General features: G+C 38.5%; 2 protein-coding genes across 3 annotated transcripts; one reads left to right on the top strand and one right to left on the bottom strand.

Moving 5' to 3' along the window:
- Nucleotides 1–312: 312 nt before the first annotated feature.
- Nucleotides 313–14703, bottom strand: Mgtor (nuclear basket protein megator). 2 transcript variants are annotated; one of them, XM_029318788.2, is made up of 13 exons: nucleotides 14287–14703; nucleotides 13910–14072; nucleotides 13508–13729; nucleotides 12859–13418; nucleotides 12322–12713; nucleotides 10451–12211; nucleotides 7931–10372; nucleotides 7440–7826; nucleotides 6954–7319; nucleotides 6554–6731; nucleotides 6119–6433; nucleotides 5386–5526; nucleotides 313–2328 (listed from the first exon to the last, which is right to left on the bottom strand). In XM_029318788.2, the coding sequence occupies exons 1-12, from the start codon at nucleotides 14462–14464 to the stop codon at nucleotides 5411–5413; spliced, it is 7080 nt and encodes a 2359-aa protein (XP_029174621.1). In that variant the 5' UTR covers nucleotides 14465–14703; the 3' UTR covers nucleotides 313–2328; nucleotides 5386–5410. The 2 variants fall into 2 exon arrangements, with proteins under 2 accessions (XP_029174621.1, XP_029174620.1); XM_029318787.2 differs by lacking the exon at nucleotides 313–2328 and having other exon boundaries at nucleotides 2482–5526.
- Nucleotides 1836–4495, top strand: LOC114943207 (uncharacterized). The gene has a single exon (XM_029318789.2). The coding sequence runs from the start codon at nucleotides 2446–2448 to the stop codon at nucleotides 2944–2946; it is 501 nt and encodes a 166-aa protein (XP_029174622.1). The 5' UTR covers nucleotides 1836–2445; the 3' UTR covers nucleotides 2947–4495.
- Nucleotides 14704–15371: the final 668 nt, after the last annotated feature.

Raw genomic sequence — 15371 nt, forward strand, 5'->3', positions numbered from 1 at the left:
TGTAGATCATCATCATGTGAAATTAATATTTAATTTTTTGTTTGATTAAAAATTTGCGTTATAAATTATTTTACGAATTAATGAATTTATTAAACAGTAGAAAATATAGCTATTATGGAATTTATATTAGTGTTCATTGCATCATTTTCTGTGAAGTTGAGTCTATCAGTAGTTTGGAATTTTAATCTATTCTTGATTAAAGGTTTATAATTTGATGAGAAATATCATTTGTTCCACGTATGTATAATTATATATTTTTAAAAATTTAATTCACAAATTCAAATCGAATTATTTTTATAATATACATAATAATAAAAGTTAACACATCTTTTTTAATGATTATTACAGCTACTTATATACATACATATATACATGTATTCGTAATTTTTGAATTTAAAATAACTTATGTATACACTATGAACACGTGTTACATATCTTTGATAAAGAGGCGCCTGTGTTAATTAAGAACTTCGATCTTGAGCTTTATCGCATGTGTAATTATAACAGCTAAGCAAATTCTAGCAGGAAACTTGATCACAATGAAAAACTACCAAGTATATTGGATTCGCTAAAAATAAAAGCGTCTATTTCATCTGAGTCATCTAGCCAGATGCCAATTGCTAAAAAAAAAGAATAAAAGTAGAAAAAGAAGATTCCTTATTTTATTCTGAAATAAATTCGCGCGCGAAGATGAGAGACCCCTCGTTATAAATACAAGAATATTAAATTTTAATTACTTTGCAAAAGTATAAATATATATCAGAATGCATATATATAATAATTATAAATAAATTCCCAATTATTAATGACAGTCACTAGTATTTAAATATGAATTTTGGAAATAAGGTAAAATTTAATGAACGATTATTACTTGCTAGTTTGGTCGATTATTTCCAATAGTCATATAATAATAATATAATAAAATAATGTATGAGTCCAACCAATTATAGTCTAAATTTAAATAAGATGCCTAATGCGTGTCGTAAATCAGGATGTGAAACACTTTGAAGACGTCATAAAGTAGTCTTTTGACGCTTTCAAGAGACATCTTCGTCATCGTATAATAGTCGATTTGCGCAAAATAAAACCTTTGAAATACAAATGCGTCATGTTCCACTATGCATCAGTAATTGATACTAGGAAGATAACGTGATTGAGCGAATCTGCTTTGGTTATTCACCCATTGGGACATAGAATCATATTATCGGGTCCTTTGATTTTCCAAGAACATTACGTTTTCCTCCTAGAACAAGTCAGCTCAAAATTCATCCTGATGAATCCGATGCATGAACATTTCAAGATCAATAAATGCCAGAAAAGTGAAAAAAAGACAAAAAATTCATATCTAAATTTTTGCCTATGACAATTAAAAATTTGCACGTTTTTATAGATTTATGTCACTTCAAGTTAAGAATTATTATGCAAAGCTCTTATAATAATAATTTTATGATACAGGGTGTCCCATAGGAAATTGCTGAAACTAATCAGCTGTCATTTTTTAATGCATGCAGTTATTGAGAAAAGAAAAATTGTATTGAAAAGAGGAGTCTACAGTTTTTAATGGATATAAATAAAATGTTTGTATACCAGTTTATTTGATTGAAAAAAAGTAATGAAAACAGAACTAGTAATCACATATGTAAACTAATGATAAATATTTTCGAAAAGCACGCACTATTTGAATTTGTACAAAATCATTACTTTTTATCAATAAATAATTTTATTACTTTTTATCAATAAAATAAACTGATATGCAAACATTTTATTTATATCCATTAAAAACTGCAGACTTTCCTCTTTCCAATACAATTTTTCTTTCCTCAATAGCTGCATGCGTTAAAAAATGACAGCTGATTAGTTTCAGCAATTTCCTCTGGACATCTTGTATCACATATCAATGTGACTGACTCGATAGAATCTGATTATCGGCTATGAATTATTATTCCAGGTGCAAAGGGGTTAAACAGCGGCCGTGCGGTCGCGCATTAAGCGCGAACGACGGTTGCACAATAAAGCGGAATCATCAAGCGGAAGGCAGACACGATCCGGACTTTACGCGTGCTCTCGCTATGAGGCATGCGTGTGCAAGCTCTTCCATATATAAATACACGTATGCCAGTGGGAAAATCTCAGTCGAGCGATACTTGGTGTCTGTAGCTTCTCGTAGCCCATTCACACATCTCGAGCTAAAGTCCAAAAATCAGGACTTTATTGCAGGATCGCCACGTGAGTCCGCATCAGCCACTTCCGACGTGAAGAAAAGTCTATACTTCGTCTTAGAAGAAATATACATCAAGTTCATTGTGTGTCGGTATACACATTTTCTTCCTGGAAGAAGAAGAGAGAAGATATTTTCCATTATTAAAGGGAAGAAGAGAAAGTCTTCGGGTCAAGCATTATTCAACATTTGATTTTTCAATCAAGGGAATTCAAAGTGGAGCAAGCATGAAGAGCAGATCGACGAGGAGGTCCCTCCTGATACTTTGGATCCTGATCCTGACGACGCTGGATCAGATGATGCTCGTTTGGGCGGCTCATCACGGCGGTCACCATCAGCAGCGGGTGTCCAGGAGGATCCATCTGTCCCGCGCGATGGAGACTACCAAGAAGTTCCTCTGCAGAGAGCCCCAGTCGAGGTCTTACAATCTTCGCGACCTGGTGCAGAGCATGCATCCGAGCGAGAGGGCGAATCAGCCGGTGTACATCGTGCTGAAGAGATGCGACAGTCATTCCGGTTGCTGCGTCAGTCCTGATCTCAGCTGCGCGCCGGTGCAGTCGTCCATCTATCACGAGGAGATGGAGGTCGAAGTCTGGAGCCTGCTGACGAATAGCACGAAGAGGGCGTGGATCAGAGTCGAGCAACACGGCAGGTGCAGCTGCGAGATCAGTAACGCCAGCGAGAGATTCAGGACGGACGTTCAGCTACCTGGTATACAGATCCTTTGAAGATTCTTGAGGATGAAGCTGAAGGCTGTTCTGTCGTCTGATCATCCTGCATTTTTCTGTTAGACAATGTTATGGTACAAAAAGAATGGCATTCGGTGTGAATGGAAACCAAAGTGCGACTGGACTTGAGGTTTCTTTAAGATTGAGTTCAGGATTGAAGCCTTGGTTAGGAGGAATAGACTTGCGATGGATACCAGTAGTGATTTGCTCATCAAAAGTGTTTGAATCCAAGCGATGCTGTGTAAAAAAATGGATATAAGTGTGCTAAACAAATGTCGATTGATCATAATTGAGAGACTGAGATAGAATAGATTAGATTGAAATAAATATTCTTCTAATACTCACTAGTATTATGTAACAGAATATCAAAGATTATACAAGTTTAAATTACAACTTGCGAAGATGTGAAGTCTTCTAGGATCTATTTAATAGAATGAATCATGAGTTATTGTGATTTCGAACAAGTATATCATAGACATTTAAGAATACTTTGAAAGGATTCATGTGGATGATTGAGAAGAGGTAAGAGTCTTTCAATGATAAATTTAAGGCCTATAAAAAATATTAAAAATTTCGAATCGTGCCATATCTTCCTTTATACAATATAAAGTATTGAAAAAAATATATAAAGATGTACGAACAATTCATAGGATATACAGAAAAATAATATAACAAGTTATTCCAATGTACTCTTCTCTATCGTAAACACACATTACTCATTCTGCCTCATATACTTCGAGTAATGTTAGATGCAAAATAAAGATTTTAAAAATAACAATTATATATATATATATATATATATATATATATATATATATAAAATCGTTAACAGTTGAAAAATACTTTTTATCGAGATTGTGATAAAGAGATCGTACCAATTTATGATCGTAGTATGAAGATATATGGAAAATGGGACGCCAGTCTACTTCTCTCGCACTCAAACGTGATATTTATATGAAACTAATAACACTGCGAAACTGACAGTTACGTTTAACGCTAAATATAACTTTACGATTCGTTAAATTGCGATGCTGTTCGCGCGCTGTGTTAGACACTGTGTTGCTTAGTTAAACAAAGTCCAGACGAAGCAGCGAAAATAACGTCCTTCGTTTACATGTAAATAGTTCTGTGTCTTTCGGATGCACAGAAAGACTTTTCTTTTTTCATTTAACTATAAGCGATTTTTTTATAAAGCAATCAACTCAGCGTCGTTTTAACAATTTAATCCAGTAAAAACAGTATTTTTAATGTTACTTTTTTAAATGTTACGCAATTTTGACAAGCGGTCACTTTTTTTTGCATAATAATTAATTTATTAAACAAATTATTTTTCAATGTAGAATAAATAAAAGTAAGATAAGCGAGTCGAGATGTGATGTAAATCAACATGTCGAAAGGAACAGTATTCCTGTAGTATCTAATTAAGTAGCTAATATATATATGTATCACTCAATTATTTAATTTTTATACTAATTAATTTATATATGTATATACATAGATCGATTAATTTATGAGAACCGATGAAAATGTTTATAAAAATAAATCCCAGTTTTGGCTATTTTTATATCAATTCATGCAGCTTATTTCTCCTTTGACTTATTCCTATAATTTGATGAAAAAATTCGAATAAAAAGTTTTCCCGAAAAAATAAAAAAAAAACAGAGTTTAACTGAAAGCAAAATATTTCGAAAAGCTAATGTTAATATTTATGATTATAATTTTATTATTAGCTATACATATCGTTTATCTCCCCCAACCGTTTACAGAACGGAAATAGTAGAACAATGCGAATTCTCGATTTAGCACACAGACGAGTGCAAACGAAACTGGATTGATGCCCAATAAAGAGGCGTCAACTCTTACAGACACCTGTTCTGCAAAGTTGGTTGTCAGAAAAGAAAAAAAGTAAGAAAAAGTTTCGCTAGTCCTTATACACAAAAATATTTCAATCTTACATTATTAACTAGAAAAATTGTGATCTACATTTTACATGTATTCGTTCAAGCGAAATGGAACTGGATAGGATTTTTCAGTGTTTTTGTTCTTCAAACGAAATCGAAAATAAGAGAAGTGAAAATTTAATTCCATTTTCTTAAATCTATAAAAATTTATTACAGCTTCTTATATCAGTTTAAAATAACAAAATTATGACGATAAAATCCTTGATCTGATTATAAAGAAAGAATATTTTTGTTTATATTCTCTAGTAAATATATTATGAAAAAAAGTATATTATATTATGAATGAAGTATATAATACAAACATCACAAATTCGTCATCATATTTCTTCTTTTTTCAAAAATTCAATCAGAAAACAAAATCAAAATATTGTACGAGAATGAATTAGTCCATTTTACTCGATTTTACCTTTACTCGCTTAACATATAGTGTGATAGTATAAACTACTACGTAGAATGTCTGACGAATGAAAAGACTTACAAGACACTGAAGTCGCTGTGCAATATTACGAATATCGAGTGTAAGGATATTTAGCGCGCATTCGTCGGCCTCGTGTGCCTCGTCCTCGTGATGGCCCCTCGTTGCCGGCTCCTCTAGCAGGTCCTCGCATTACAGGTTGTCCTTCAGAAATAAAGATATTAATTAAATAAAAAAAATAATATTTAAATATAAAAATTAGAAATATTATTATAAAATAAAATTATTTCATCATTAAAATATAATAAAGATATTAAATTTTAACATTTGTCGCAAAATATTCCAATATCCTTGGAAACTGGATGTTTTACTGCAAAAAAACTAATTTTATCAAAGAAAATGAAACATGTATAATTATTATTAAACCATCAATCATAAAAATGCACAAGTAGTAAATTAGATTTTTTTAAAGAATTAAAAAGAAAGAAATTTAAATTCTTTATATTATATTATAATATATAAAATATATATTATATAATAATATATGATATTTTATAAATTATAATTATGAAAATTATATAAAATATAATTATATATTATATTATATAATTAAATATATATATATATATATTATATAATATATTATAAAATATTTATTATATAAAAATATATGATATTTTATAAATTATAATGATGAAAATTATATAAAATATAATTATATATTATATTTTAATTAAATATATGTCTATCACAAAATATTACAGACAAGAATTTAATCGTTCTTCTCTTCACTCACCTCTACCCGATTGGCTGTCCCACACAATCGGGGTAGGCCTCGCACCCCTGGCGACCCTGAAAGTCGTCCTCGGGGATCTTCTCACCGTCATTCCCCTAGCACCAGTAGGATCATTCGCCATGCTGGCTGCCATTGTCCTCTGGCGAGTATTACTGGATGGCGAAGCCTCTGCTTCGCGACTCTCTTCTTCAACTTCTTCCTCCACGAGTTCGCTTGCTGCTTCTTCTGTCACCTCCACCGTGTCTACGGTGTCGTCCTCGCCGGACGCCAAGGCTAGCGGCTCTTCCGGCCGCTTTTCGTCTTCCGAACTCATGCCTGCGAAGGAAAATGATAAGATTGATGTAAGTTAAAATTCGATGAGTGATAGAAGAATGGTAATTTGTTTCTCGTAATAAATTATTTAATGAATTTAATAGACTAGATCTGATGAAGTACCTTCACTCGGAGTCGCGCCAGATTCTGTGGCTTCAGTCGATCCACGTTGCTGATCATCGGCGCCGACGATGCGAATGTTAGGAATGCCAGGCTCTTCGACACTGTCGCCGGAAGTGGCAGTTAACGAAACAGGTGTTACAGATGCAGTGGTTTCCTGTTCCTCCGATTGGCCACTAGTCTAGTCGCGATAGGAAAATTAAAAGTAATCATTAACATATATTTTCTATTTTTGTAGAAAATTATAATCAAATAATTTATTATATAATATTATATATAGTTTATATATAATTATTTATTATTGTAATAAAATTATTAATTTATATATAAAATATATATATTATATAATAATATATAATATATATTAATAATTTATTATATATTTATTAAAAATAATTCTTACCGAAGGTGGTAAATCCGCAGCTGGAGAGACTTGAAGAGGCGTAGTAGGAACACTGCGGCCAGTTCCGCCGTCTTCCAGCTGTGTCAAATCTATCCTGTCATCCATGCTCTCTTGGACAACCTGAGATACCGTAGAACTGCTGCTGGAAGAACCAAATATGGTCCTGCTGATAGAACCTACGGGTGTCGTCAGGGACGGAGTCGAGGAGGCCGTCGTAGGCGTTGAATGATCCCCAAACGTAAAACGTCCTTGGGGAACTTGTGGAGAGCTCACAGCTTCTCCGAAGCCATCGCGACGAGGAACGAAGAGTGTAGGTGTGCTAGGAACGATACTGTCATCACCGTCTTCGGGATAACCTGGTTGTGGCTTTTGGAACAAGAAGAAAGAATATAAGATGTGAGATGTGTGTGCAAAAAAAAGTAATTTTTCTTAAAAATGAAAAAAATTAAAATTTCGAAATAAAAATATAAATGCTTTGAATATTACCAGAAGAAGATGTTGCTGTTGCTGCTGCCGCGGCATAGGCGCGATTCTAGACCTCGCCGTGAAGGATGTCGGTGGTTCTCCGGTCGGTCCGGCGCTGCTGATGGCTTCGGACTGTTGCTGATTTGTAGGGATGGATGCTTGACCTTGCCTAGGAACTTCGTTGGTCTCCTCCATGATGATCTCCACCTCGTTGTTATCCCGCTCTACCTCACCTTCGACCTCATAGGGCATTTCTTCTTCCTCTTCTATCTCCTCGTACGGATCGTCGAAGCCCTCCTCCTCTTGGGCCTGGTGATTGCTTCCACCTTCACCCTCGTCGCAGTCTACTACCACTACGCAGCCTTCTTCCACCTCTTCATCTTGATCTCTCTGACTTGACGTAGGCACCTGTAACCATATTTTAGTTAAAATATCGAGAAAAATTGAATTATAAATCAAGAATAATACAATTTAATAATCAAGAATGATACATTTTATTGTACCATTCTTACCTGATATTCCACTTCGGAAACGCTGGCACTAGCAGCAGCCCCCATGTCCGATCTACTCCTCTTAGTCTTCGGGCTCTGCATCTGCTCCTGACGTCCGTGATCCATCTCCTCGGTGATCCCGGAGCCAGAGGCAGTCGAGTCCGAGGCTCGGGGTCTCTTCAATCCTGAAGAGCCTTGGGACGTGCTGACCGACTGCGTGGAGCTGCTGGCCACAGTCTGCTGCTGATCGCTGATGGCGACCTGCTGCTGCTGCTGCTGCTGCTCCACTCTGGGGCTCACCAGCGCCACCGTTTGTTGCTGCTGCTGCTGCTGCTGGCACTGTTGCTGCTGCGGCTGCAGATTCAGAGTCTCCGCGCTCTCCGGGTCCTCCCTCTGCGTAGACTCCGCGGACTCGCTCAATTGGGGCTGCACCACCAATTGACGGAGGCCGCTGGTCTGCGCGCTCTGCGAGGAGCTGCTGGTGCTCGCCGGCTGGAAGTCGGTCAGACTGCTGGTCGGCGAACTCGTCTCCGTCGTGTGCACCACCTGCTGCTGCTGCTGCTGCTGAGGCGCAACCATCACCGGTGCGCTCGCCGTCGTGGGCAACACGGCCGCTGTTCTCGACTGCACGACGCTCATCGGTCTGATACTCGCCAGAGGCGTCTCCGCCCTAGCCGAATGCATCGGCTTAATGTTCGCCGTGGGCGGCTCCGTAGTGGCGCTCACGCCGCTTATCCCCGATAGTTGGCGCTGCAGCTGAGCGACTCGCTGCAGGAGCGCGTCCTTCTCCGCCTGCACCTCCAGCTTCTCGTGCTCCAGCCGAGAGAGCCGGCCCTCCAACTGCGACTTGAGCGCAACCAGACGCGCGTCGTGCTCAGTGTCCGAATGATCAGCCGAAACTCCGGCGCTACCACCCGCGGATTCTAATCTCGATCTCAGGTCCAAGACTTCCTTCTCGCAGATCTTCTTCGACTCGGTCAGCTGCATGATCTTCGTCCTGGCGTTCTTTAGAACCTGCTTTGCCCGGTCCTCCTTTTCCAAATTATTGCGATTCATGGCTTCGATCTCCTTCCTCAGATTGTCGGCCTCGCTCTGAGCTGTCGTCATCTGACGAGTCAGGTCGTCCAACTTCGTCGCGAGTTCGGTATTCGCCTGGCGGAGCTCCTGCCGACCCTCCTCTCTCAGTTGATCCTCGCGATCCTGCGCACTCGCGCCGGAAGCGTCCTCGTTCCTGCCCTCCTCGTTGCGGGTCTTCTCTTCCTCCACGTTTCTCGCGAGCTCCTCGTACTGAGTCTTGTACTTCTTGGCTATCTTGCGGATCTGAATCTCTTTGTTCTTGATGTCATTGAGCGTTGCTTCCTTGTCGGCCAGATCCTTTCGCAGCAGAGCCAAGTCTTTCGCCTTTGACGAGGAGTCGGCCAGTGCGTCGTTGAGCTCCTGGCGCACTTTGCGAGCGTCTTCTTCCACTCGTGATATCTGTTCATTTTGCGTTTGTATTTGTCTTTGCAGCTGCGCCATTTCCTCTTCGAGCTTTGCCTGCTCCACTTTCATTTGATTAAATTCCTCGCTACTCTTCGCGTGGATCTCCCTCTCCGACGTCAACAGCTTGCTTAGGTTCTCCCTCTCGGTCTGAAGCCGCCGCCAGTCTTCGGGACTGGCCTTATTCGCCTTTTCCAATAACGTGTTCGCTCTTTGCCTCCACCTGGTCGCCTCGCCCTTCAAACTGTTGTTCTCTTCCATCAGAGCTTCGGTTTTCCCTGTCAAGTTTCTAGCTGTATCTCGAAGAGGCACCACCTCTTCGGATAGAGCATTCACTTTGGCTGTGAGCTCGTTGATTTTCGTGCTCAAGTGATCTCTTTCCTCTCGGAGGATTCGGTTGGAATCCGTAATGGCATTCAAAGTCTCCACCTTGCGGAGCAATTCTGCGTGCTTGGATGTAGTCATCACATCAATTTCGGATTTCTCTCGTTCAGAATTCAACAAGATCTCGGTTTCCTTCAACCGCTTCTCCGCTATCTCGATCTGGGATTTCATTCTGAGATTCTCCGCTCTGAGAACGTCGGATTTGGCTAGAGCCAGGTCTTTCTCTCTTCTCAGATACTTCATGACTCTTAACAGTTGTTCGGCTGAATTGGAATCCTCTTCTACGGAACTGAAACTCTTATTCAGAGCTTCCAAACTAGTATCGGGGCTGTCCCTTCCACTTATCTTCGTCTGTTGACTCTGTATGATGGCCACTCGGTCGCCCAATTCCTGAATTTGATTATGCAAGAGTGCATTTTGCGCGTCCAGATCCACAAGTCTCTTTTGTGACTCCTTAATCTCATTTACGAGCAACTGCTCTCTTTCCTTGGAAGCTACCTTCTCGATTTCCAAAGCTTCCACCGCTACATTTCGCTCCTGAGTTAAAATGCTAAGTTTCTGTTGAACTTGTTGAGCTTGTTCTTTCAATTTGGCTAATATCTAAAAAAAAAAGTAAATTAATAGTTCATAAATTTCTTTCTTCAGGAATCAATTTATCTTTCTTATTGTTAGACTTACCTGTAAATCGGCCGAGTGCTGCATCATCTCTCTAGCATATTTCTCTTCTGCCTCCTTAGCCGTGATGGAGACAGACTTCAGATCATTCTTCAGCAACTCCAATTCGCCTTTCACTTCATCCAACTCTTCGACTTTTCTTTCGGCCTCGGCCAATCTATCTCTCAACACCGAATCGGTTTCTTGTCTGCCATTCGACATTTTCGCTAGATCATCATTCAGATTCTGTACTCTCTTCTGCAATGACAGAATTTCCGTGCGCGATTCTTTCAAGCTGTTCTCTAATTCTTCTTTATACTTGTTGTACTCGTCTGTCGATTCTCTCAGCTGCGTTTCAGCACTCTCGGCTATGTCACAGTATTGTTGATTCTGCTGTCTAGCTGCCTTCAGTTGATCGGAAAGTGACTTTGCTTCAGTTTGATAGGTGCTCAGTTGCATTTCCAGTTCTTTAACTCTTTTCACAAGATTATCATCTCCTGTCAAGGGTTTAGCGATGGAATGGGTGGCTGCTTGTCTCAATTTATTGCTTAGTTCATCAATCTTCTGACTGTTTTGGGTCTCAGTCTCTCTCGCTTGATCTAATTCAGTTTTCAATCTCTCATTCAATTCGCGCTCTTCTTTTAATCTATCCTGCACAACCACCAATTGTCTTTCCAAATGACTTGCCAGCTCTCTGAAGCGATCCTGTTCCTCCTGAAGACGACGCCGAAGAGCAGCGCATTCTCTGTTGGCGTCATCAAGTCTATGCTCGGCTCTAAGCTGTCCTTCAGCCTGAACTCGCTCCAGACTGGCCTTGATGGATTCCATGTCCGCTTTGAGCAAAATTTGGGTCTGTCTTTCTCTTTGATATACTTCTCGCTCCTTTAAGAGACGTCCTTCGGTATCCTTCAAGAGTTGACGTTCTTGACGAAGGTTCTCCAGTTGAATTTCAGCTCGTGCTAAGCGACTTTGAGTGGCAAGCGTCTCGTCCTTTAGAATCATAATACTTTGCTCGTGCTTGCCGATGGTGACGTTATAATTAGTGCATTTCTCTTCGAGAGCCTTGATCTGAGATTTGTAAGAAGCAACGTTGCCTTGCAAAATTGTAAACCTTTCGTTCGCCGAGTCTAATTGTGCCCTCAGTCTGCAACACCTCGTCGAATTTGACTCTGCTTCTTTCCTGAGCCTTTCCACTTCCTCGCTCAGCATCTTCTCGTGCGCGGTTCTCTCCTTACGATACATCTCGTACTCATCCGAAATATGTTTAATCCTGTCCTCGGCATCTTTCAACTTCCTGGACCATTCCTCCTTTTCTTCATTATCCTTTGTTATCTTGGGCTCTGCATTCGATTTCTGCTCTTCGACATCTTTCTCCACTTCCATTTGCGTCTTCTCAGTGGAGCTTTTCAGTATCTGTTGATACATGTTTTTGTATGTGTCCCTCTGCTTCAGGAGACCATCCATCATCTTTGCATGCCTCTCTTGTGCTACCTGCATGTCTGCCAGCTGTTCCATATAACGATCTAGTTTTTCCTTCATTTCGCCCGAATTTATCTCGTTGGTAGCCTGTTCGATCTCTTCTTGCCTGGATGACAATGCGCGAACAACCGCTATAAGTTTTTGATTATTTTCTTGCAGTTGCTCAATGTCCTTGAAAGTCACCAGCTTCTTGCTGATGACCTGTGATGATAAGATGTCATCTGTATCCATGGAAGAAGACAAGTCTCTAGTTTCTACTCGGACACCGGTGCGGCTTTCTTGGACTTCTTTGAGAAGATAACATACCTGCAGAAATGCAAATTGATATAAACATGTGTATCAAGATAAAATATCTATAATTCTTCAAATTTCTTTATTTAATAAGTGCATAGAAAATATAAAACCGTGTAACTCACTTGTCTAGCCAGATCAGCAAGTTGAGTTTTCAATTTTTGATTTTCTGCAGTGTGATGTTTGGAGAGACGGTTAGCTTCGTCGGAACTTTGGTGAAGACGTTGATTCTCTGCAAGAAGTTCATCCAGTCTAGAAGTTAATGTTGCCACATTTGACATGGCTGTTTCGTAATCTTGACGCTGTTGCTGCAATAATGGTGCTTTTTGTTCCAATTCGCGAAGGATCAGATCCATTTGTGACTTCAATCGTTCATTTTCCTCTCGTTCCATGGTCAATTCATTGGTGACTTCAACCAATTGAGTATAAATTTGAGTGAGACTTAGGCCTTTTCGTAATACTCGACTTGTTATTGCTGCTGTAGGTGCCAATTGTTCTACAGCTTGGTCCAATTTCTCTGCAGAAAAAAATTTGTTTAAATATTATATAGTAATAAGATATATCTAATCTTATTACAAGACGTGTAAAAGTTGATGATAAAAGTTTTCTGATAAACTGACAATCAGCAATTGTTATAACGAATGAGAAAATGTGTAACTGACCTTGTTGCATATTTTTTAGCAATTCGTTAGCATGTTCCAACTCCTTTGTCAGTTCCTGAATGCTCTGTTCTTTCTCATCAATATCTTGCTTGTGCTGGAGCATTAATTGATTATACTTTGTTTCCAAGGTTCCATATTCTTCTGCAGTGCTATCCACAAGTTTCTGTAGTTCGCTCGCTGCATTGGAGATTGCTTCAGCTTTAGCATTGGCATCATCCTTCATACATTCGTATAAATTAGCTAGATTTTTCTGTGCATTGATTTCTTTCTGGTAAGAATCATTTATGGCAATTTCGTGAGCTCGCTGCTGCTCCAATTTCTGGGCTAGTTCATCACTTTGCTTTTGAAGAGAAGAAACTGCATCTCGCAAATGAGAATTGGCTTCATTAGCTATTCGTAGTTCCTCTTCACGCTGTGACAGTTTGGTATCGATTAAAAGAGCTCTAGTAGAAGCTTCAGATCTTGCTGTTTGTAATTCAGAAGTTCTTTTAGACAGTTCTTCTTCAAGACTTGCCATTTGATGAGCGAGAAGCACCCGTTCTTGCTCCAGTCGTTTCTCCCTGTTTACATAGCAAATCAAATTAATAATACATTTTACAGAATTTCTATATATATATATATATATATATATAAAAGATAATTAACTTACTTAAACTCTAAAGTCATTTCGCGACTACGAATTTCTTCAGTCTCAGTCAAAGTTTGGCACTTGGATGTAATAGCAGTTTGAAGCTGAGAGGTCAAAGAAGCCAAGTCAAGACGCATCCTCTCAGCCTCACCGTCCCGCCTCTCAACTTGCAGCTGTAAAGCATTTGTCTCATCCGTAATTGCATCTCTCTGTCTCCGCAGTTCACCATTTTCCTTCTCCAATCTGTAATTCAAATTATAAATAGGAAAAATATTACAAAAGATTATTGAATATTAATGAGATTATATTAAGAGAGAGAGAGAGAGAGCAAGTATGTAAATATAATTTCAATATTTGTTTTAATATACTAATATAATATAATATTCTAATTTATAATATAATTATATATACATATATTATTACCGTTTCACAGACTCTTGTAATCTATGTACGTCAGTCTTCACTTCCTCAAGATTGTTCGATAACTCTGCATTGGTCTGTTCAGTTAACTCTAACTTTCCTCTACACTCATCAAGATTCAACTTGTGCTCCGAGAGCTCCTTCTCTGCCTTCTCCAAATTTTCTTCTGTACAACAAATTAAAAAAAATTGTATCCAGTTACATTTTATTGCGCCTCGCACATTTAATATTAATATTAAAATACATATTAAAAAATTGACAATAAAAATAAAATATTGAACGAACAACAAATAGCTCTGAAAGATAAGGTAAATAAAACAGGTCATGTAAATATTAATGAATTCGCGAGTATAAATTCCACGGCCGGCGTCATCTCGTACCTAAGCTCTGTCGGTTGGTCTCGAAGACCGCCTTGGCGGTGATGAACTCGTCGACCTTGGCGTTGACGTGCGCGTGGATCCTCCTGGCGAGTTCCCGCGGGATCTGGGCCAGCTCCTCGTCGCTCGCGATCTCCTGCAGAACGTTCGGCTGCTCGCCGTCCTCGACCACCGTCTCCATGGTCGCTCCGGATGTCGGTCGCAATTAATTCCCTCGAGGTCGAATCGATGGCTTATCTTTATCGCGAGACCTTATCTCAGATTCCGGGCGTTAGGTCGTCCGAATTCTTCTCGACATTTGCGTCTTTCGTAGTCAACTTGCCGCGTTTTTCACCCGACTTCTCCGTAGAAACGTTTTTGCCGCAAAAACGCAAAGCAACAACGTGAGCGAGCAACGCGAGAATCCGTGGATCGTCAGGATGGCCAAAAGAATTCTAGGTAGGTGGAAAAAAACCGACGAGATAAATCGGCGGAGAAAATTCCTAGGACAAGTCGAACGTGATTGGTCGATGCTCTCGCAGCCGGCGAATCAGCATCGAGTGTTACCGTTTTCTATTCGACGTTCAGTATTCGATGGACCAATCGAAATAAAGACATTTTCGAATACAATTTGCAGCGACATTGGATATTTGTCTTTCTCAAAATAATTAATAAATAGAGAGAAAAGTTCTAAAAACATTCTTACTTAGTAATATATCAATATATATATCGATATATATCTATATATCTATATATATATATCAATATAAATTGAGATATATTGATGTAAATTGATATATATTGATATAAATTGATATATATATTGATTTAAAGCGATATATATTGATATAAATCGATATATAATTGGTATAGATCGATATATAATTGCTATAAATCGATTTATAATTGATATATATCGATATATATCTATATATTTATATATATATTAATATAAATTGAGATATATTGATGTAAATTGATATATATTGATATAAATTGATATATATATCGATTTAAAGCGATATATATCAATATAAATCGATATATAATTGGTATAGATCGATATATATCGATATAAATTAATATATAATCGATATATATATATATAT

Source organism: Nylanderia fulva, unplaced genomic scaffold (genome assembly GCF_048542155.1).
Source record: "Nylanderia fulva isolate GAGA-0341 unplaced genomic scaffold, ASM4854215v1 Scaffold15, whole genome shotgun sequence".
NCBI lineage: Eukaryota > Metazoa > Arthropoda > Insecta > Hymenoptera > Formicidae > Nylanderia > Nylanderia fulva.